Source organism: Fusarium solani (assembly GCF_023522795.1).
Source record: "Fusarium solani strain SB1 chromosome Unknown bctg00000008, whole genome shotgun sequence".
In the NCBI taxonomy this organism is placed as follows: domain Eukaryota; kingdom Fungi; phylum Ascomycota; class Sordariomycetes; order Hypocreales; family Nectriaceae; genus Fusarium; species Fusarium solani.
Window position 1 is genome coordinate 2,101,750 of NW_027072148.1, and position 19,877 is coordinate 2,121,626.

Below are 19,877 nucleotides of genomic sequence, written 5' to 3' on the forward strand. Positions count from 1 at the left end.
TGATTATATGGATAGCAAGCACCAGCCAAGACACCACCGAGGGAAGGCTGCCCGAAGTGAATTTTTATTAATATCTCTTCACCTCTTAAACAGTAATCTTAGGTTAAGAAAAAGGGATTAAAGGCGAGGCGAGTTTAACTTCTTATAAAGTCTCGAGACTTTTATTTAGTTTTTGTTTCTTTTATTAAACCTTATATAAGATATACTTAACCCATGAGCATGCAAGCAAAGGTCTATACCATGTTATCCATATCCCAATCAAAGTTGTCCAACTCCTGGGACCCAAAAGCGCCAAAAAGCTCGTTATCACCCGATGGATCCAGGCTTCCACCAGCACTCGCAGGCCCAAGTCCCAAGTCTGACGGGACTCCACCCATTCCAACATCGAGCATGTTGTCGACGGACATGCTGTCGCCCTGTACACCTGATGCCGCAGCGGCCATCGCATCTCCCAGCGCCATGTCTGCTGTCTGTAGCATGGCCTGCGCCTCAGGCATGACCATTAGCATCTCAACCCTGCGGTGTAGACGAACCACGATCTCAGCCAGCGCCGCATCCTTCTTCTGAAGCTTCTTGCAACCTTCTGCCTCGGCCTTCAACATCTCACGGAGCGTGCGCTGGCGCTGCAAAGATGGAGGCATGTTGCCGTTCGCATCGAGCATGCCAACAGGGGCATCCTTGACAGCGTCGGGGGCGCAGATCAGCGACGTAGCAACGTCGTACACGCTGTTGGCGTTTCCTGCCTCGGTCTGCTGCCTCACCTCTTCCAAGATGATGTGCAACAGCCGCTTCGACCCGAGGAGCTTGAGGGCTGCGAGCATCTGGCGATGGGTATACGAGGTCGGCATGCTGTTGATCGCTGGGTGCATGCTCCAGTGCACTAGGCCCTGGATGTTGTGCTTGATGGCACTGGCCAGTCCGTTCGTGGCTGTCGATGTCCAGGACTCGAGTTCGTTGATGTCGGCACCTCCTGTCCGTCGGGACAACGGGATGCTGTCTTTGAGTGCCCGTAGAAGGGGCTCGATATCCTGGTTCTTCGGATCGCGCCTCTGGTATGTCCGGAGGGCATGTTCGAGGGGTTTCGCGATGAGATTCTTGACGGACGACAGCATCGTACTAGCTTCTCCCGATATGCTGCTGGGCAGAAGGATAAGCTGAAGGACCTTGATGACGGACTTGGCCTCCTTCTGGTCGACCCAGAGATAATCTGACAGGAACCGGATAGCCGGCACGAGAGATGGCAACAAGAACGTATCTACCAGATCTGCATTTTGGTGTTAGTTCCTCAAAGAGTCATCAAATAGTCCTCCAGTCATTCTAAATTCGTTGAACATTCTTCCCGAGTTACTATTAGAGTACTCACATTCGACGCCCCCCTTTAAGCTCTCATCATTAAGATAGCCGTGCGCATAGGCAACCACAATGTTCTGAAACAACGTTGCCACCAACAGATAGAATTCTTGCGGTGGACAGGAAGACATTAATTCGTCGCCAAGTCCGCCGGCTTCGGTGTCGAACAGGCCGTGAATCCATCCGCCTAGATGTCCGTTTTCCTGTTCTGTCAGCTCGACGCCTTGTCGTGCGATATGTCCACGTCCGATGATCTTCGCCACACATGAGTCTGGACCGATCGCCCCGACATCTGTTGCCGTGAGGTTATATCGGTAGGCAAACGCCAAAACCAGCAGGAGAATGGAGCCGAATTCTTCGTAAACTGGTTGATACTCGCCTTGGTCCTCTTCATACCGCCAGTTGTCGAGCAATTGGCATAAGGGCTCCAGGATTGTCGGCAACTTCTCAAACAGAAGAATCACATCCAATGATTGGGGTTTCGCTGCCAACTGACTGCACAGTAGCTTTAGAGACATGGTCTCCTTGCTATGGCAGTATTGTCGCAAAAGCTATCACCGTTAGTCGACAAATACATACGTGGCACGCGGTCTCGCGTTGCTCACCTCGATGAGGGCTTGACAAACGGCACCGACATTGCCATCCATCTTGTCAAGCTCTAGAATCAAGCCTTGGATCTTGTCCGTGTCGGACAGACAGTCCTGGACAAGCTTCTCTTTCGAGTATTTTTGTAATGACGGTTCGTCCGACAGAGAGATCTCCCCGAGGATTCTTTCCACGTGGTCTCTCTGCACAAGACCATGAAGGACGCATGAGGCGCAAAACTCCTCTCTGACACTTTCAGTATACGGATTGTTATTGCGAGACTCGTCAAACATGAGTGAGGCCGTCGGGAACAGGCTGGTGTCGACATGATGTAGTGCTTCCGTGATGCAAAACTCGGCAGACGTGCCCGGGAACTCGGGAGGGCAAAGTTGATATAGAAGTAGAGGAAGCTTGTTGATCAGGTATGAGCGCAAAAGGTGAGCATCTTTCTGTCCCTCATTACGAAACACAGCGTTGGCTAGTATATCGAATGACGCTAGGATCAGATCAATGGCGCTTGATTGAACGTCTCCTTGGTACTTGTTGTTCATGTAAGAGAATAGAGCGTTGTCGTCCAGAATGGGGCGCCCAATAAGCTAAGGTCAATTATTATTATAAGGAAGCATTCTGAATGAGGCTCTTACTAACCGCAGCGTTGAGGTAAATATATAGCCCTGCTCGGGTATTACTGATGGGGATCTCGGGTATCACAAAGTTTTCCAGTCCAACTGTGGAATCCAGAAGTTCATCCATGGCGGCATTAGCAACCTGCTTTTTCTTATCGGCAGGATCGAGACTCGCAAGGGTCTCGGTTCGGAAGAGCTCCAGTTTCTCGGTGAGCTCTGGCACAAGCTGCAGGGTTGGTACGAAGCTTGCTAGACTAGCAGCCAGTTCTTTTCGAGCGTCTATCGCAAAGTCAGCGTTGGATCATCGAAATCTGCGGATTTAGGCACCTTTGGCGAATGGTTTGCTGACGGCCTTAACCAGTATGTCATTCTCACAAAGACGCAGGAGCAGCGCCACAAGGCCGGCTCGAGCTGACTCCATCTCATCTCTAATCTGCGGAGAATGCAGTTGCCCGAGCATGTCGGCCGCAAAGGCAGTAGACGCCGCCGTAAACAATGTCATGTACTTGGAAATGATCTTGGCGACGTCCAACGCAATCGTCGAATCTGGGATAGCCCTGCCTTCCACTACCGCCTTTGTAAGGCTGTAGAAGATGGCTTCTTCAGCCCAGTACGAACTCTTCCAATGCTTGATGCGTGGTGTCTTTGGCGGTTGCGCCGCCTCGTTCTTGTCGTCGCCATCGTTGGGCTGCTGCGCCTGGGCATGTGAAGACGAGTATTTATAGAGAGCCTGCAACACAGACGGTGTATCGATATAGCTCAATCGCGTGAGCACCTGTAGATACGGAGGGATTCGAGGGTCGAGGCTGTTGTCGTTGGAGGGTTGCGGTCGCAAGAAGAAGTCGGCGATGACGGCGGGGGGTAGAGGATGTTCGGCGTAAACCTGCTGCACCAAGACCTCAAATCGATCCGTATCAACACGTCTGGCGATGCAGCGGGAAACAAAGGTTTTCCAGAAGTCGATGGTTGCACGCAAGGCGCCCTGCGCAGCGGTGCGACTATCCATGTTGATGGTGGTGTTGATGTCGATCGATGATGGTTCAAGGAGGAAGGTCTGTTTACGCGCCGACAGAAGAAGGAAGCCGATCCATGAGTCAGGCCTGCCCGGGCGAAGAGCGCTTGCTGCCTGCAGTATAAATATACGTTGTCGTAAGGAGAGTTCGTTGTAGGTGGGAGCTTTGAAGCTTCAACTGCAGGCGCGAAGAGCCGGTCGGGTGGGACCTTGAACGTTGCGACCGTGACGCGGAATGGTTCCGCGTCAGACATCAAGCATAATAGTTCTCTCAGGGTAGTCAAAGAAGGTTGCTAGAAATAAGAGAGTAATTAATAAAATAGATCTAAGGTCATATAAATAATTAAAATATTATTCTAGATTTTGTATAGATTTAGATATATTGTAATAAATGTCTTTGATTAGAGTTAGACTACCTTACGCTTGACAGATAGAACACCACGGCCGACAGGTCATCATAGGAGATGGGACATGGCAGCATGACGAAACAAAGAGGGGACAATCCAAGTTGCGCGGCTGCATTTGCTGAATGGGTTCCTTTTTGTATGTCGACTGTTTGTAGTGACTGAAGCGTCAATAGTCGATCAATTGAAGCATCATCTCACTCCCTCACAAAACGGATATGGGCCGAATCAGCTTTGGTTCAGGCCACCTACAATATGAGACGGATGTCTTCTCTGGACAGACGCAGGCCTTCTCAATGCCTATAGCCATAGAGTGACACTCTTGTCCAAGTCTATGCTAGATGTTGTTTGTCACACCAGGCACGATCCCCTCGAGAATCTCCACCAGTTCATCCCACACCCGTTGGGTCAATTTCTCTCCTTCGTCACCCTGCATGATGCGAGGAGGTTCATGTAGCTTGGCATCAAACATGAACCGTCCATGCGTGTCGTCTCCCGCAAACGCCGCGACGAGCAGTGTCCGTGACCCCATCTCGGCTGTCCGCGCAAACAAAGCAGTAAGCAGCTTAAAGATCAAGTTGAACGGGAACGGGAATCGCCTAAAGAGTTGAGTGCCGCAGAAGCCAGGGTGAAGGCAGTTGACGATGATGTGGCCCTTGCCGGATGCATCAACGGCCTCAGCCAGCTTTGCTGTGATCATGACCTGCATCATCTTGGAGACATTGTAACGCTCCAGCACGTCCGTCTTTGCATCTAGTGCTTTGAAGATGTTCTCTGACTCACGCTCCGGAAGAGGGCTCTTTCAAATTGTCAGCTAAAGAACTTGTTGAGTTGTTGAGATCACGTACCGCGGTAGCTGCATCAGATGACACGACGACGATATGGGGAATGAGGTTAAACTTGGTCGCCGTGCGCCGCATGATAGGAAGCACCAGCATCGTGAGCAGAAATGTCGAAATGACATTTACAGTCAGCGTAGATTCATGTCCCTCAATCATCTCGCGCGTGAATATGAGCAGACTGGCATTGTCGACCAGGATATCCAGGCGATCCAGCTTGTCGACACGCGCGGCAAACTCGCGCACGCTTTCGAATGATGCCATGTCGAGCTGCCAGACTTCGACGATGCCACTCTTTCCAGTCGTTTCTTCAATATCCTTCTTGGCCTCCTCGCCCTTGTCGAGGTTGCGACATCCCAGAATGACCTTGGCGGCCCCGAGGCGCACAAAGTGACGCGATGCTTCGCGACCAAGGCCTAATAGACACTCGACGTTAGTATCGACCGGATAATGATGGTTGCTTCTTGATATTACCGCTATTCGCGCCCGTCACGACAACTACGCTGCCCGAGCAGTCTTTTTCGGGGTAGGGCATGGTGATAAACCCACTCCGGGCCATGTTGTAAACGAGGGTATTCATGGTGGCTGGTCGACAGTTGTCGCGCGATTGAATGGTGTGACAAGTCCGTCGGTATGATTGAGACAGATTCAAGCCTTGAGATGGCCAGAATCAATGAGTATCAAAGTGGTCTGTCAATCTGACAGCTCGATTGTAGCTTCTAAGTTATCGCTAGCCCATGTCGTCCCAGCTCGGGTTGTGGAGTTCCCCAGACAGAGGCGCATCATGTCACTGGTTTTAGCGACACAACCAAACCATACAATGAATATGCAACGATTAGAAGATTCATTTATTAGAAAGGAAAAAAATCTAGAGGCAAAGCAAGAAACTGCAAAGCATGTGGGGGGATATAAATATTCCAACAACGCCATCAAGTGCAAGAAACACAAAAACCGCACTCTCTCACTTCTCAAACGTCACCGACATGGTCCTCTTGCCAGCAGCCCAGCCACCAGCGTAGTCGGTGCCCAGGTATCGTCCCTTCATGAACCAGATCAAGAAGCTAAACATCTTCATCGTGCCCATCTGGCCAGTGGCTCTGCTTCGTCCCAGCGTCAGGGCAAAGATCTCCTTCTTGTTGACGGCGTACTCTGGAGCCTCGCCCGACTCGAGATAGGCGGGGAGAGCCTTGAGCATGTGCCTGGACTGCGCCTCGGCGTGCATCAGCTTGGGAACCTCGAGGTTTCCAGCGTCGCCCACGACAAAGATGTTCTTGTGGCCCTCGACCTGGAGACGTGTGGTCTGCTTGATGTAGTTGCGGCCGTCGAGCAGCTCCTTGGGGACGAACTCGGTGTTGGGGACGATACCCGTAGCAGGGAGGTAAGCCTGCGCCGTGATGGTCTTTGTCGTGCCGTCCGAGGCCCGGAGCTCGAGGACGATGTCGGAAGATCCAGGCGTAGGAGTTGCACTTGCGACGGTCGTGTTGGGGATAAGCTTGACCTTGAGCTTCTCGAGCTCCTTCTGGGCCTGCTTGCGGACGGCATCGGTGGCAGGGGCCGCGAGGGGAAGGTTCTCAGAGTAGATGAAGACGACCTCCTTCTTGCCGTGCTGAGAGTACTCGAAGCCAAGCTCACCAGCCGTCTCAGAACCGGTCATACCACCACCAGCGACGACAATGGTCTTGGCGTTGCTGATCTGGTTCTGAAGCTGATGCAGCTTGTTCTTGGTCTCCTCAGTGGTACCCAGGCTCTTCCAGATCATATCATCCCGAGTCCTCGAGCCAGTGGCGATGACCAGAGTGTGGTAGTTGACCTCACGAACAGCAGCAGTGCCATTGAGCTCAACACCGACAATGTTGGACGAGGGGTTCAGTGACACAGCCTTGCCCTGGATCCACTCAAACTTGTCGGAGGGATACTCCTTGAAGGTGGGCTCGAAAGGGATCAGGACCTTTTCATCGGCGAGCTGACCGGGGACAACGGCGCGGGGCATGGCGATGGGCCAGTGGAAGTGGGTGTTGGGAGAGATGACGACGATCTTGAGGTCCTTTCGCTTGATGACATGGTTGACCATGGTCTGGCGGATGATGGGGAGGGCGGCAGGGCCAGCGCCGAGGACCACGATGGTCTTGACGTTGTCAGTCATGTTGAAGGGGTGTAGGAGGGTTTGGTGGTGTAAGCCGTTGAGATGTAGTAGGAATCGGAAAGTCGAAGATCCTGTGCCAATTAAATTGTTTGTGATTATAGATTATCGTCCTCAATTGAATCTCGATATAGACAAAATACTCGAGCTCTTGGACTGGTTTGCTTAGCTTGGTGAGAGAGGTGGATGTGAACAAGATGCTTCATTCGGGACCAGCAGCCTCTAAATACCACAAGAACATCACAAACATCATGTCAAACAAGAGACAACAAGACCCACCAAAAAGACATTTGTCACCCATGGCTTGCTTTCAAAGCGGCTCTCAAATCCATCATGCAAAATTAAACAAAGCCCCCCCAGGCCGCGCGCCGACCGGCGACTTTTTCTCAGGGGGGACCGCAAAGTTTGCCAGGGCTAGAAATCCACGATGTGGGAGAGGCTTCTTTGTATTTCAAGCGGATGGATGTCGTGGGCATTCCCCCGTGTAGCCGCGCGCTGTAGCCATCGGGTCGGGTCCCGCGCGGGAGGTGTCACCGGCGCGGGCCAATCACGGCTCTTGACGCCGGTGTCCCCCCGCCCTACCGAGCGCCGAACCTTTCAAGACAGCCGGCATTGGGGTCGGATAGATTTGTAAGTTTGCGAGGTTCCAAGCGAGTGAGCAAACAATCTGACATGCCTTATCACACGTGAAATTTCTCTTGGCCGGCATTTGAGAGCATGATCTGATTTGGGGGCGGAGTGATAAGCCTCCTTTGCATCTGTAGGTAGGCAGGCAGTGTTTGCTTGCTGCAGCTCGAAGCCATCATGTAACCCAAGACATGCCATTTCCTTGAGAAAACTCCCCGTATTCGGGTCTTCCAAACTTTAATCAACGGCATATGCATGCAGCAGATCAACAATAGCTCTACAGTAGCACCACATCCAGAGACAAGTCATATCAGTCAGGTCTAGACCCTCCAACTATCGATTCCCTCGTTCAATTAATCCGGCGATTCGGAAAGCTCCAACAATCCGAGGAGCTCATCCCTTGCCCAGGCGCCACACCACCAATAAGCGACTTGGCCAGCAAGATTAGACTGCCCAATTCGGGGGCCCGGAGTCGACTCCACTCAAAGGTTAAGACTTTAATTTAATGTCACAGAAACACCACTAAGAGGGTTCTTCTATCTGGTGAATATCCGAATAGTAAGGGACCTGGGCATTGCCATGTCAAAGAATCTCGAGATATCAAGCGATGATATCCCGGTTGACGGCAGACTGCGCTATTACTGTCAACCCCCCGGAGATCAGTTAAGATATCCTCGAGTTTATAAAGTACACGTGATGCAATCCTGTTTGTGTTTGGCCTTGACCATTGACATCGTCGAACGCTACAGTTTAATTCTATAACACACATCACGTGCCATCACGGATAGTATCAGTCATAACACTCTCATCCTTGATACTCGTCCATTTGGTGTTGAGCTGTGGGCTCTCTTATCTCATCAACTAATTCTTAACCTAGGAACTACTCATTCTTGAGTGCCATGATGAACTACCCACTTCCAAACTTCACAGAAGGTTAGGACTGTTCTTGTTCAGGGTATCTCACCTGTCAGATACGTCAGACCAAATATCAACGACATCATCGGCAACTTTTCTACCACAAATTTCAATCAGTGTCAGGAGCACCCTTGACCTTCCCGTGCTGCAATACGTCGTTCGAATCACTCGAATCTGGGAAATTACGTAGTTCGTGACGCCACTTCTCGACAGAATCTACAGAAGCTCATGGAAACACCTCTCGGTTCTGATGCCCAATGACGGCAGCCTGAACATCTTGACATCAGAAGTCAACCGGCTGTCACTTCTCAAGCCTAACCCATCATCTCGATCCCCATGCCCGTCCCGAAAGGCAAATACCCGGGTGGCTGCAGACATGCTATCGAGGGTGTGCAATGACGAGTTTATCCTCGTCCAACCATCTGGACTCTGGTGGCTCTGAAAGGCAATGACATCTCGACGTGGATTTCAACCATCGTCAGAGAAAACACCGAGTCGACAATCTCTAGTTCGGAATGTCATTCCATCTAGCTATTCATCGTCATAGGCAGGCGAGGTTGAAAGTCCGTTGCCTTTCCAGGTAAAAGGACACTGGGGTGGTGGTGCGGCTCAACGTCATATTCCCCGGAGGCACTGTAGGATGATGCAAAATTTCGCCGCAGCGCAACCCACCAATACCTGAGGCGTTTCTGCCTCCTCAGTGACAATCAGTAATGCTCCGAGATCATATCAGTCTGGAGAAGAGTCGGATATCGGGCCATGGTGACGACAAAAAATATCGAAGAGGTGGGGAGCTCTTAGTCTACACCTATGTCATTTCTCACATACGACGTCAAAAGAAGCATTGGAGCAAGGATTGGGTTAAGGAGAGGGAGGGGCGAGGGTTGGGGCCCGACAGACTTGACACACCCTCAAACCCTTGAGCAAAGATGGGCCCAAGCCCAAGTCTAGAACGATTGACCAGCTTGACTCAGCTCATGAGTGACATTGAGGCTTTTGGGATAATCGAGCCAAGTTTGACAACCAGTGTCGTCATCACGTGTGTGGACAGATGATCTGGAGGCGACTCGACGAGGGTGATAGGCAAAGTATCCGTATTGAGTAAGTAGCTTGCCTCAACGGGCTGAGATGAGGAAGATGCCGTCCAGGGTCGAGGATCATGAGCTTCTCTTTGGGCAAGGCCTCAACCGAATTGAGCAAGACGCCGTTTGCGGCACTCACGAACCGTGGCCTTGGAAGCCCAGTGGGGTCAAGCGTGCCCGGAAAGATGAAGCTCTTGATGCCTCCTGACGTCGAAGGAAGCTGTGCCAGGCTGGATGGCTACAGTACCTCGACCAATGACGCAGATGGAATGTCGAGAGATGGCCTAGCCTTGTGGACGGGTTGTGGTCCAAGCTCATGACGCTCGAGGTGCAGCCAGCGTAACGTAAGAGGCAAAACGGTGGATGAGGCGAGGAATATGACGGTATAGCATCGCGCAAAGAAAGGAGGCTCAATGAATTGTTTGTTTGATTGATGGTTGGTGGTCCGTGTTGGGCCTCCGTTTATTCCCTGGAACCTAGCAAAACCCTCGAGGTGACATCAGCGGGAGGGGCTTTTTTGGCGCGGGCGGGGGTCAGTGACCTCACTGGCGCTGTGGGCTGTCGCAGAGGATGCCGTCATTGGCCCACTCAGCAACTGAAGTTCCGTGTTGGGAGAGCGAGAGAGTGAGGAGTGCTAATTATGAGTTGATACTGTGGTTGTGTCCGACGTAATTGTGCTTCCTCTCTCGACTCCGTTTCTCTCTTTCGAGTCAATCCGTTTTCGTGGCGCGCTGTTCAATGACAGAAGTCCTGTGGTGGTGGCGGCAGAGACTCCCGTCGTTCGGTGACTATCGACGTCAGAACAGTTGATGGACTCGGGGGGTGTATTGATCCTCGAGGTTCCAGTGTCTAGGATAGATGGCCATATCCAATATTCGGTGTAAAGAGTTCGCCCAAGGAAATAATTCTTCTCGTCAGGCACAACACCGTGCAAGCAGGACTATTAGCCTTTTTCAAGGCCGGAGCCCTGGGCAAATAAGGGGAATGGGGAAATTCAGGGTCCCCTCCAGATCGAGAATTTGGCTCGGGACCATGGGGAATTGGCGACAATCCCATGGTGCCTCGGCCGAGCCCGCTCCCATGATTCTCACTTTTGCTACCCCCTCCCGAGCATTCCCCACGTTATCTTGATGGCGGTCGCAGTTGAGCCTCAAAGGGAGATAATCTCTCATTCTTGTTTCCACCAGTTGTCCAATCGCTCCAACTCTCGCCGGTCCACTTGGGGTCCCTCGATGTCGACAACCTCGCCCTCTGCTGGGGATCTCAACGGTACGTACTCCCGGACGCCAATCCCGGGATGCTTGTCCTCCGGCTTGCAGCGATGATCCCTCGGTGCTAAAATGTCTCGGATCATCATTTCTCTTTTGTGCCGCACCGGGTCAGACCCAGATGAACCGTTGTGCTCTCACCCCAGCAGCCGCGTGACCCGCCCCAGGAGGAGGTGAGCGAGAATGTTGGCCCTTTCGAGTGTGTGTGCCTGCGTGATTATCGAGCAGGGTCTCATGGACAGGAAATTCTGAATGGAAAACCTGAAGTCCTAGAGTCTGCAGTGGTCTAGAACTGCTCTGTGCCCGCCTGTCAACGCAGAGACTGCATGCCACTCGGCCCATGATTATCTTTTCCTGCACGTCTCTTTCCGGCTTCTTCTCGACAGGCAGATAGGCAGTTTAGTCGCAAGACCCGTGAGGTGTGATGATGACTTCAGTGCCGGCCCCGGATCAGCAGGGTCTTTTCTCGTCCGTCTTGTTGTATTCCGTGCCGCTGGGGATCGATGCCGGCAAGCCAAGACTTGCTCCCAGGGCTGGTCAGAGGATCCCGGAAAGCTTTGTTTCTGGCTGCTCGGTGGCGTCTCTTCTCGTACAGTAACAGCAATACTGTCATCCTCTCGTGCCGTAGCCTCCTCGTCTGTGCAAGTGGCAAGCAAGCAAGAAAGAACGGGAAAAATGTGGGAGAAAGGACCCTGAACGACCGGGGGTTGTCTTGCAGCAAATCAGAAGCCATCTCCCTTGCCCGCATGCATGCATATGGCATGGGTCAAGGACGCAGGGATCCAATGTCTCTACCTGCAGAGCGAGGATCCTTTGAAAAAACTTACTGCGGCAACTGCTTGTCGAAAACTCGTCCAGTTACGACATTCACCTGCGCTAGGAGACGACAATCACCGCCGATCAACAGAGGGTGCGGCCAAAGGGGATTGGGCCGTCGACCGAATGACTGCCCCCGCCAGAGACTGATTGTTGAGCTCCAGTTTGTGGGATTGATTGATTGCCCGCAGCATGAGCTCTCTCGTGTGTTGTGTGTGTTCCCGTGCTTGTCCGTTGATGGCATCACGGGTATGACACGCAAGAAAGGGCCCATCCACACACACTCCCACTCCCTTCCCCCTCCCACCCCCCCATTACGCAGAATCAATCGTTATCCTCGAGTGGATGGATTTTCAAGGGACCTGGGGGTGGAGGCTTGCAGCCACACAGAAACCACCCGCTGCTCTTCTCCGCTCCTTTGGGTATTCTGGGCTGGAGGGCTTCTGGTATAATAAGACTCTGTATTCCCCCTCGTAGACAGACTTTTTTCTTTATTCCAGTATCAGCATCTACCACTATAACAGTTCAGCCTCATCATCTCTTGACTACACGGCTATTTCCGCTACAAGCCTTGATCATCATACACTCACCGACAAACAACACCACCGCCATCATGCCCGCTCGATCTGAAGCTTACACCGTCTCCATGTCTCTCTCTCCTCCTCCTCCCCAGAACCTCTCCAGCTACTCGCGCTTCATGCACGCCCACACCAAGCGTCAGATGGAGGCTTCCGGAGCCTGGTCGCCTCCCAACGGCTCGACTCCCCGTTTCGCTGCCTCGTCCACCATCACCAACGGCACCAGCACCACGCACTATCAATAAATGACGGGCGTCGTCATCACCAGCAGGAAAACATCCGCACAAACTCGGATCGAATTTTCCTTGGCCGGCAAAGTTGGCGAATTTCCCCAATGACATCAATTACGACGTCAAGGGTGGCGAACAACAACCCAGCTCCTCTGATCTGACACCCAAGGGCTCAAACAAACAAACGAACACGACTCTCTTCTCTCTCTCTTCACTCTCAAGTGAAATCATACTGCCCGGCGTACGGAGGAGCCAAAAGCAAAATCCTCGCCATTTTCAAATGGCGAATTGGCCTGTCTTTATTGTCTTTTTTTGAGCGGGAGAAACAAACAATCGGTGCAAGGCGTTTCGGCTGCGATTATGTCCTGTTTTTGGACACGACATGGGGTTACAGCGAGAACAGGGGGTACACAGCATTCAGAGGAGGATTGGAATAAGGGAAACAGCTCCTAGCCACTGCAATTAGCGAATGATACACGACTTGATGATTCGACTCTTTTTCAATTAACTTCTCTTCAATTCTCGTGCTGCGTAATATTATGCGATGCGTGCGAATCTTGCCAAAGCATTCCAAGCCAACACAGCAAGTCTTGACTCGAGAAACAAGTGTTTCGCCGAATTCTTGACCAGCTGCGCCATAGCTGCGCGACTCGATGCCAAGATGGTATATTGAGATTTCCTTGCTGCCTTGGTTCCAAACTCCAAACTCCGTGTGCTGTAATTTGCCATAATTCAATCTGCCGTTATCGTAGAATCTTGATGTGTTCCAACTCCATTACACTCCGTTTCCTGCCTTCAAACCAGCGATGGCTTCTTCTTGATCCCAAGCAGGGCCGAATGGTTCTTCTTCTTCTTGACGACTCGCTTGAACGATGGGGCTGCTGCCTCTGGTTCTGCGTTTGCCACCACAGCCGCACCCGCGCTTGATGATGGTCCTGCGCTGCTCTCTGCTGCCTGTTCTGCGGAGTCATCTTCGGTGACTGTGTCCAGTTGCGCTCGCGCCGCAGCAAATGCCCTCTTGGCAGCTTCATCGTCTTCCCTCTCCTGTCGCTCCCGCTCCTCGTCCTCGCTTCGTATGATCGAATCGGCAAAGTCGATACCCTCTTTTTCTGATCGGTTGATGCGTGCGTTTCGTTGTCGAATCTCGTCCAGTGCGTCTGCTGCCGCCATCTCTCGCTGCGCGTCCGCGTTCTTGGCCTCCAGATCCGCCATGGCATCCTTCTCCTCCTCTCCTGCGGCCTCTGCCTCCTCGCGCTCCAGCCGATTAAGCCTTTCTTCGTCAGTTTCCTCCTCCGCAGCGCGGTTGCGCCATGGTTCCATGCTTCGAACCGCTCCCGACACTATGGCATAATCGTTGTTTTTCGGATCAGTTCGGAACCTGATTTCAGCGCTGCATCGAGTACATCGAATGGAGAAAAAAAAGACTTGAATTCCAAGGTACTTTTCGTCGACGGGAGTTTCTTTTCTTGAATTGAACTTCCTTCCTTAACAATAACTGGTTAGTTGTGTTCTTTAATGAAGGAAGAGAGTTCAAACCTTTGTAGATGTACTCGCCACTGGATGTAGTCAGCATGTGTACTCGTAAGAAAGCGAGAGAAAGCCACGAATGATTAGAAAACTTACCAAGTAGTACATTTCATTGACCAGGGTGCCATAAGCTGGGAAGATATTAGCAATTTATAGTAAGATGAAGCGATTCCAGAGGCACATACACGAACTGTTTGGACCCTTGGGCCCGAAGCCTTCGGTCCTCTCCTTCGGCTGATATCATTAGGGTTAAAATCAGGCGGGTAGTACTTCTGGAGGACCTGTTCCCTAGTTAGTAGGAAAGAGCAGCGAAAAATCCATATAGTACATACCTTTCGCTCTGACATGGTCGCGACGGGGTTGGTGATACGTTTTTTGGTGTTTTGTTTTGAGGAAATGGGAAATGGGGCCTAGAAAACGACGTAATTCAGTCACACGTGACAGTGCTAGGCAGTGCTGAACGGGGCTGACCTGACAGTGGTGAACGGCAGCCCCACTGTCGTGTTGATGCCAGTGCCAGAAGGGTGGCAGACTGGGTTTTTACCTTTGTCTAGGTAAATCTTGCAAGCAAACAAGCTCGAGCTTTCTATATTATCTTCCTAATACAGGGCCCTTTTTACTTCACGGTATCCATTGACGTTGGGTTGATTATTAATGTAAGTTATGTTGAAAAGTATGTCGGCTGCTGTGTTAACTGCCCGATCTCTGCTAGAAGAGATGCATATGATTTAATAATCTTTTCTTACTAATAGCTCATCTGAGTTTCTGTTCCGTGAGATTTTTTTCTGCCCCTGATTACCTCTTTAGAGTCTTTGTGCTGAGCAGAAATATCTGGACTGTCTGGTGAAGGATTGACAGGAAGAGCGCCATGAAGTTCATCTACCAAAGCAGCAGCAATAATATGTTAAGTGACAGAAAACAGGGAGCTGAACAACTTCTACTTGATTCACAGTTTAGATATTTGCGAGACACAGAAGCAAGAAGTCAATAAGTTCACCATGAAGTTGTCTGTTGCGGCCGTTGAATTACAAACCTCCTTGGCCAATCAGGCAGCCTAGCATTGTGGCTGGGTTCCTGCCCCACCGCCATGCTTTTCTCCAGTCAATCTGCCTGCCGTTAGCGTTTCTTCTCCAAACTTTCTCCACTAACATCAACATCGCCAAAATGCCCAAAGCAGAGGTCGGCTCGACGAAATACATCGCCAACCGCATGAAGTCCAAGGGGCTTCAGCGGTTGCGATGGTATTGTCAAATTTGCGAAAAACAAACAAGAGATGCTAACGGCTTCAAAATGCACACTCAGTCCGAGAGCCACGTCCGACAAATGCTCATTGTGGGCGAGGATCCCAAGAAATACATCAACGACTTCAGCAACCAGTTTCAGCGCGACTTCCTAATGCTCCTCAGGACCGGTCATGGCGAGAAGCAGGTTCACATCAACCACTTCTACCAGGAATACATCGCCAACAAGGAGCACATCCATATGAACGCGACGAAATGGTCCTCCTTGACAGAATTCGCCAAACACCTGGGTCGCGAGGGAATATGCCGAGTTGAGGAGAACGAGAAGGGCGTACACATCTCTTGGATCGACAAGTCTCCCGAATCTCTCCGACGACAGGAAGCTCTCAGGCGAAAGGAGGCGCAGGATCAGGGCAACGAGGAGGTCGAGCAGCGCATGATTCGCGAACAGATTAAGCGCGCGCAAGCGGCCGCCGGAACCCGAGACGAAGACAAGGAGGAGGATCCCGAGGCTCGTGAGCTGAAGCGACAAGAGGGCGAGAAGATCACCCTGTCCTTCGGCACCAAACCTGCTGCTCCTGCGACAACTTCTACCGAAAAACCTGCGCCCGACACTACCGCGACGGAAGAAGAAACGCCAGAGGCATCGAAATCGACTACGGATAAGGGCAAGGAGGCTGAGCCAGCGCCTGCAAAGCCCAGCGGGTTTGGAGGCATCTCAATGAAACTCGGTGGCAAACCTCAAGCCAAGAACGTGTTTGCCCAGGCCAAGAAGAACGCCTTCTCGTCCGGTTCGAAGAAGCCCGCCAAAATAGAGCAGCCCAAGAAGATGAGCGAGGCGGAGCGCATTATGAAGGAAGAGATGGAAAAGAAACGGTCTAGGGAATCGGCTGGCTTCAGTTTCGGCATGGGCTCTGGGAAGAAGCAGAGAAACAACTAGGAGGTTTCAAGGTCTTGGTTGCCTACGGACAGGGTGGGATCGTGACGGGGCGTTTTACGGCAAAGGAATGCATGTGTAGACGGGACTCGGAAACATGCCAAGGCGTTTGGTTTTATTGTCCATCTTAGATACCAAGACGACACTTATCGAATGATGATGCACTATTTTTCCTATCTTTATACGGAATCACTGCTGCTCCTGTTCCTCCAACGCCTTATTCGCCATAAAAAGTGAAAAGTGTCAATTTTGACGGGCTTCGCAAAACGCTTTCTAAGCATCCGCCTCGGCCTCTGTACCGTCGCGCCTGGAAGACAACCTCTGTTAGCCAGATCCTCATCTCTTGTCCGTCAGGGATCATCACTTACGGGATGTACTGTATTCTGTATTCGTCCTCGAGAGTCGACCGAACATCGTCGGGAAGCTGACCCGACACCTTGATGGCGTACATGCCTGGAACGTAGCCGTCGAGACGCTGGTACTTTGCTATCCACGAGCGCGCAGGGTTGGCGAGGGTGATGACACCCTCAAAGACCTGCGAGGTGCAGCTTTCGATCTGGTCCTGGGAGCCAGCGAGGTGGAGGAACTCGTCGCAGTTGGGGCAGCCTTCGTCGCGGAATCGCTAGAAAACAAGACGTCAGCTTCATGGAATGGAATGGACGATTGCTCGAAGGGAAACGCACGTTGTAGGTCATGACGATGGAGCAGACCATGCACGCGCGCAGATAGCGCTGCTGGCCGGGAGAGACGAAATTCGTAGATGTCATGATTCGAAGATCGCTTCGAGGCTCGTTCGGAGGGTTTGGGAGCTGAGGAGAGCTGTGTTGATCACGGAGAGTGTTGTTTGTCAAAGAAGTAGGTTGGTAGTGATCGCGACGGCCAGAGGCGGAAGTTGTAAAAGTTGAATGTATTTAAGCGGATTATGCACCAAACGCGGTAGTCGCTCAAACTTCAATCTTTACATCAAGGCAGGCAACTCACCGAGCACCAAGAACAAAAGAGTTCGACTTTTTGCGTTGACGATACATAAAAAAGGATGACGCAAAATACAAGCCAAGGGACTCAAAAGTCCATTTTTCAACAAAAAGATCTCGATAAATCTCACGACATCCTCACCTGCACCATCAAAGAACCACCCTTCTCATACGTCCACCTCGAACTCATCTCAGACAGAAGCGGCGCCGTCACACTCGACAGCCTACAAGTAAAGAGCTACTGTACAGCAGCTCTCCGCCAACTACTCGGTCTCACGGGGGCGGCTATTCCTCTGGATATTCTCAAGGTTGAGGGCGGCCACGCTTGGGTTCGTGTGCCACGACCAGACCTGGGTTCCTTCTCGGCCGCCATCACAGCCTGGAGGGGCACAAGCGACGACGGAGCCCAGGTGAGCCTTCAGGTACGGCAATGTGCTGACTGGCTCGGTGCCATGGTGGGAGCCGACGGACAAGATCGGCTATGGAATGCTTGACGACAAATATGAGCTTCATCATTCGACTGGATCGTCATTTATCATGTGAATGGGTATAAATGTATGCATGTACATCGCCCATCGGCCAACTCTGCAAATGCACCGTTTCCAGACGCCCGATACCCTACCATGCCTTCAACCCTACACCAACTCCGACTTCTAAGGGCTTTCTACACCTCTTACATGAGAGAAGACATGAGCGAGCTCTGAGCATATGCCTAATCAAGGGTTAGTGCTGGGCTTTGGTAGACAAGGCATCAATCATCACTCACCATGGGCTTAATGTCGGGATGCGGTACGGCATCGAACTGCTCATACTTGAGCTTATAGTCGGGGCCAATGTTGATATAGGCACCCCTGTTCTCCGTCGAGTCGCAGTATCGAGGAGCAGAGAAGACTAGAGGGTTAGCCAGTGAGCAATCAGGGTAGCACATGTCGCTTACCAGTAATACAACGGCCATCGTGCTGGACCTCATAACCATCCATGCGAACCTCGTGACTTCGGATAACAGCCTCAAGGCCGTTCTTCTCGCAAAACTTCTTGGTGATGTCAGGTCCGAACTGCATACCGACACCACGCTTGCTGGGTCCTCGGCCGTTCTCCTCCTGGGGGTCCGTCCAGAGCATCTCCATCATCAAACCAGCCTGGCCTGGTTGTCGCTGGTTGTGTCGGTTCAGTTTTCGAATGTCATCGAGTGTGATGTTGTCGTCAGAGAACAAGCCTCCGTGGAGGACCAGGTACTTCTTGCCAATGAGAGTAGCCAGTGCCAGAGCAGAGAAACTCTCAGAGAACAGCTTAAAGACCCTATATCACAGTCAGTATGAGGGCACGGCATATGACACCAAAATCTCACCTCTCGTTGTACTTGGCCTTGCACTCGCCCTCGAAGCCGTAGACCCGGTTCATGTCATCTGTCTCGTGGTTTCCACGGTTCAGGAAGAACTGGTTAGGTCGCAGCCACTTGTAAGCGTAGAGGAGCAGAGCAATCTCAGTTGACCAAGACCCTCGGTCCACAAAGTCACCGTTAAACAGGTACCAGTGCTTTTCGCTAGGTGTGCCATTGCGGCGGAACAGCTCCATGAGATCAAAGTATTGGCCTAGAAATAGAGTCAGCCAGCCATCGCTGCTGTGAAAGTCAGAGCGTCTTACCGTGGGTATCACCGCAGACAGTCAGTTGGACGTCATCAGGGATCTCAACCTCGACCATGGTGGGCTCGTCGTACACGAGCTTCTTGACAGCAATAATGATCTGGTAGACGTATTTGCGGTGGATCTTCTTGCCAGTCTTGAACCGCTCGATCATGTCGTCAATGAACTCTTGTGTCATCTCGTCGCCTAGTCGCACGCCGTCATAGCCAGGCTCGACAACCATAGAGTCGAGGTCAAGACCCTCGGCCGCAGAAGGCTCATCGCCGACCTCAATAGCGGCAAAGAATGCCAACTGTCGAACGATCTTCTTACATTCTTCCAGCTTGAGTCGTGCATCCTTGTTGTTAGGATCGAGGCTAACGCAGGTCTTGAAGTCGTCGATGGCCTCCTTGGGTCGCAGGATCGCAGTCTTGGCTAGACCTCGTCGGTAGTAGGCCTAGTTGTGTCAGAAACAAGACTGTTTCTTCTCGTCGAGGGCGCTCGCGTGCAAGGGTGACAAACCTTGACCAGCTTGGGGTTGAGCTCGAGGGCCTTGGTGGCGTCGGCGATGGCGTAACCGTACGCTTCAGTCTTGATGTACGCCTAATATCGGAAGAAGGAGGAGGTTAGCCACAATTCAGGCGCATATGTCGGCTACAAACCTGCGCTCGGTTGGTGAAGAACAACGGCTCCTTGTCGTTCAGCTCGATGGCCTTGGTGTACAGGTCAACTGCGGCGGGGTAATCGCCGTGGCCAAAGGCCTTGTTGCCCTGGTTCTTGAGGTCGACAGCCTTTTGCGACATGTCGACGGTATTTATCGCTCGCCCGCCGGAGGAGAAGGCGTCAAACAAAGGGGAAACGACGATCGACGTGGGGGAAGTTCGGTAGCCGAGAAGTTGGTGATGTTGCGCCGGACGTCGCTGCAACTACTCGAGGCTGTCGCAAAAGGAGGATTGGTACCAAGAGACAGAGCGAATGCGTCCTAGCAAGTCAAAGTAGCAAGGGGGAGAACTGGCAAGTCTACCAACGACAGGACGAGGCTTGGTTCCACGATGTCGGGGAGAGCAAAAGAACTTTTGACCTCGACTTCTCGAGCGGCGGCT

At 51.9% G+C, this 19,877-nt stretch overlaps 9 protein-coding genes across 9 annotated transcripts; 3 read left to right on the plus strand and 6 right to left on the minus strand.

Moving 5' to 3' along the window:
- Positions 1–233: 233 nt before the first annotated feature.
- MRS44_012706 (uncharacterized protein) lies at positions 234–3,567 on the minus strand (the record flags this gene model as incomplete). The annotated part of the gene is made up of 5 exons (XM_065618884.1): positions 234–1,264; positions 1,364–1,878; positions 1,930–2,531; positions 2,584–2,840; positions 2,889–3,567. The coding sequence occupies 5 exons, from the start codon at positions 3,565–3,567 to the stop codon at positions 234–236; spliced, it is 3,084 nt and encodes a 1,027-aa protein (XP_065474956.1).
- Positions 3,568–4,314: 747 nt separating this feature from the next.
- MRS44_012707 (uncharacterized protein) lies at positions 4,315–5,351 on the minus strand (the record flags this gene model as incomplete). Its single annotated transcript, XM_046280050.2, has 3 exons — positions 4,315–4,776; positions 4,826–5,232; positions 5,291–5,351. The coding sequence occupies 3 exons, from the start codon at positions 5,349–5,351 to the stop codon at positions 4,315–4,317; spliced, it is 930 nt and encodes a 309-aa protein (XP_046132828.2).
- Positions 5,352–5,777: 426 nt separating this feature from the next.
- On the minus strand, positions 5,778–6,959 carry MRS44_012708 (uncharacterized protein; the record flags this gene model as incomplete). Its single annotated transcript, XM_046269384.2, has 1 exon — positions 5,778–6,959. The coding sequence occupies one exon, from the start codon at positions 6,957–6,959 to the stop codon at positions 5,778–5,780; it is 1,182 nt and encodes a 393-aa protein (XP_046132827.1).
- A 5,318-nt stretch (positions 6,960–12,277) lies between these two features.
- Positions 12,278–12,487, plus strand: MRS44_012709 (uncharacterized protein; the record flags this gene model as incomplete). The annotated part of the gene is made up of 1 exon (XM_065618885.1): positions 12,278–12,487. The coding sequence occupies one exon, from the start codon at positions 12,278–12,280 to the stop codon at positions 12,485–12,487; it is 210 nt and encodes a 69-aa protein (XP_065474957.1).
- A 780-nt stretch (positions 12,488–13,267) lies between these two features.
- Positions 13,268–14,346, minus strand: MRS44_012710 (uncharacterized protein; the record flags this gene model as incomplete). Its single annotated transcript, XM_065618886.1, has 5 exons — positions 13,268–13,812; positions 14,009–14,028; positions 14,096–14,130; positions 14,185–14,280; positions 14,332–14,346. The coding sequence occupies 5 exons, from the start codon at positions 14,344–14,346 to the stop codon at positions 13,268–13,270; spliced, it is 711 nt and encodes a 236-aa protein (XP_065474958.1).
- Positions 14,347–15,163: 817 nt separating this feature from the next.
- On the plus strand, positions 15,164–16,180 carry MRS44_012711 (uncharacterized protein; the record flags this gene model as incomplete). The annotated part of the gene is made up of 1 exon (XM_046276061.2): positions 15,164–16,180. The coding sequence occupies one exon, from the start codon at positions 15,164–15,166 to the stop codon at positions 16,178–16,180; it is 1,017 nt and encodes a 338-aa protein (XP_046132825.2).
- Positions 16,181–16,450: 270 nt separating this feature from the next.
- On the minus strand, positions 16,451–16,944 carry MRS44_012712 (uncharacterized protein; the record flags this gene model as incomplete). Its single annotated transcript, XM_046276060.2, has 3 exons — positions 16,451–16,484; positions 16,546–16,799; positions 16,861–16,944. The coding sequence occupies 3 exons, from the start codon at positions 16,942–16,944 to the stop codon at positions 16,451–16,453; spliced, it is 372 nt and encodes a 123-aa protein (XP_046132824.1).
- A 269-nt stretch (positions 16,945–17,213) lies between these two features.
- Positions 17,214–17,645, plus strand: MRS44_012713 (uncharacterized protein; the record flags this gene model as incomplete). The annotated part of the gene is made up of 1 exon (XM_046269383.2): positions 17,214–17,645. One exon carries the CDS (start codon positions 17,214–17,216, stop codon positions 17,643–17,645), a length of 432 nt encoding a protein of 143 aa, XP_046132823.1.
- Positions 17,646–17,824: 179 nt separating this feature from the next.
- Positions 17,825–19,577, minus strand: MRS44_012714 (uncharacterized protein; the record flags this gene model as incomplete). Its single annotated transcript, XM_046269382.2, has 7 exons — positions 17,825–17,863; positions 17,918–18,042; positions 18,089–18,450; positions 18,500–18,743; positions 18,796–19,231; positions 19,297–19,377; positions 19,437–19,577. 7 exons carry the CDS (start codon positions 19,575–19,577, stop codon positions 17,825–17,827), a joined length of 1,428 nt encoding a protein of 475 aa, XP_046132822.1.
- Positions 19,578–19,877: the final 300 nt, after the last annotated feature.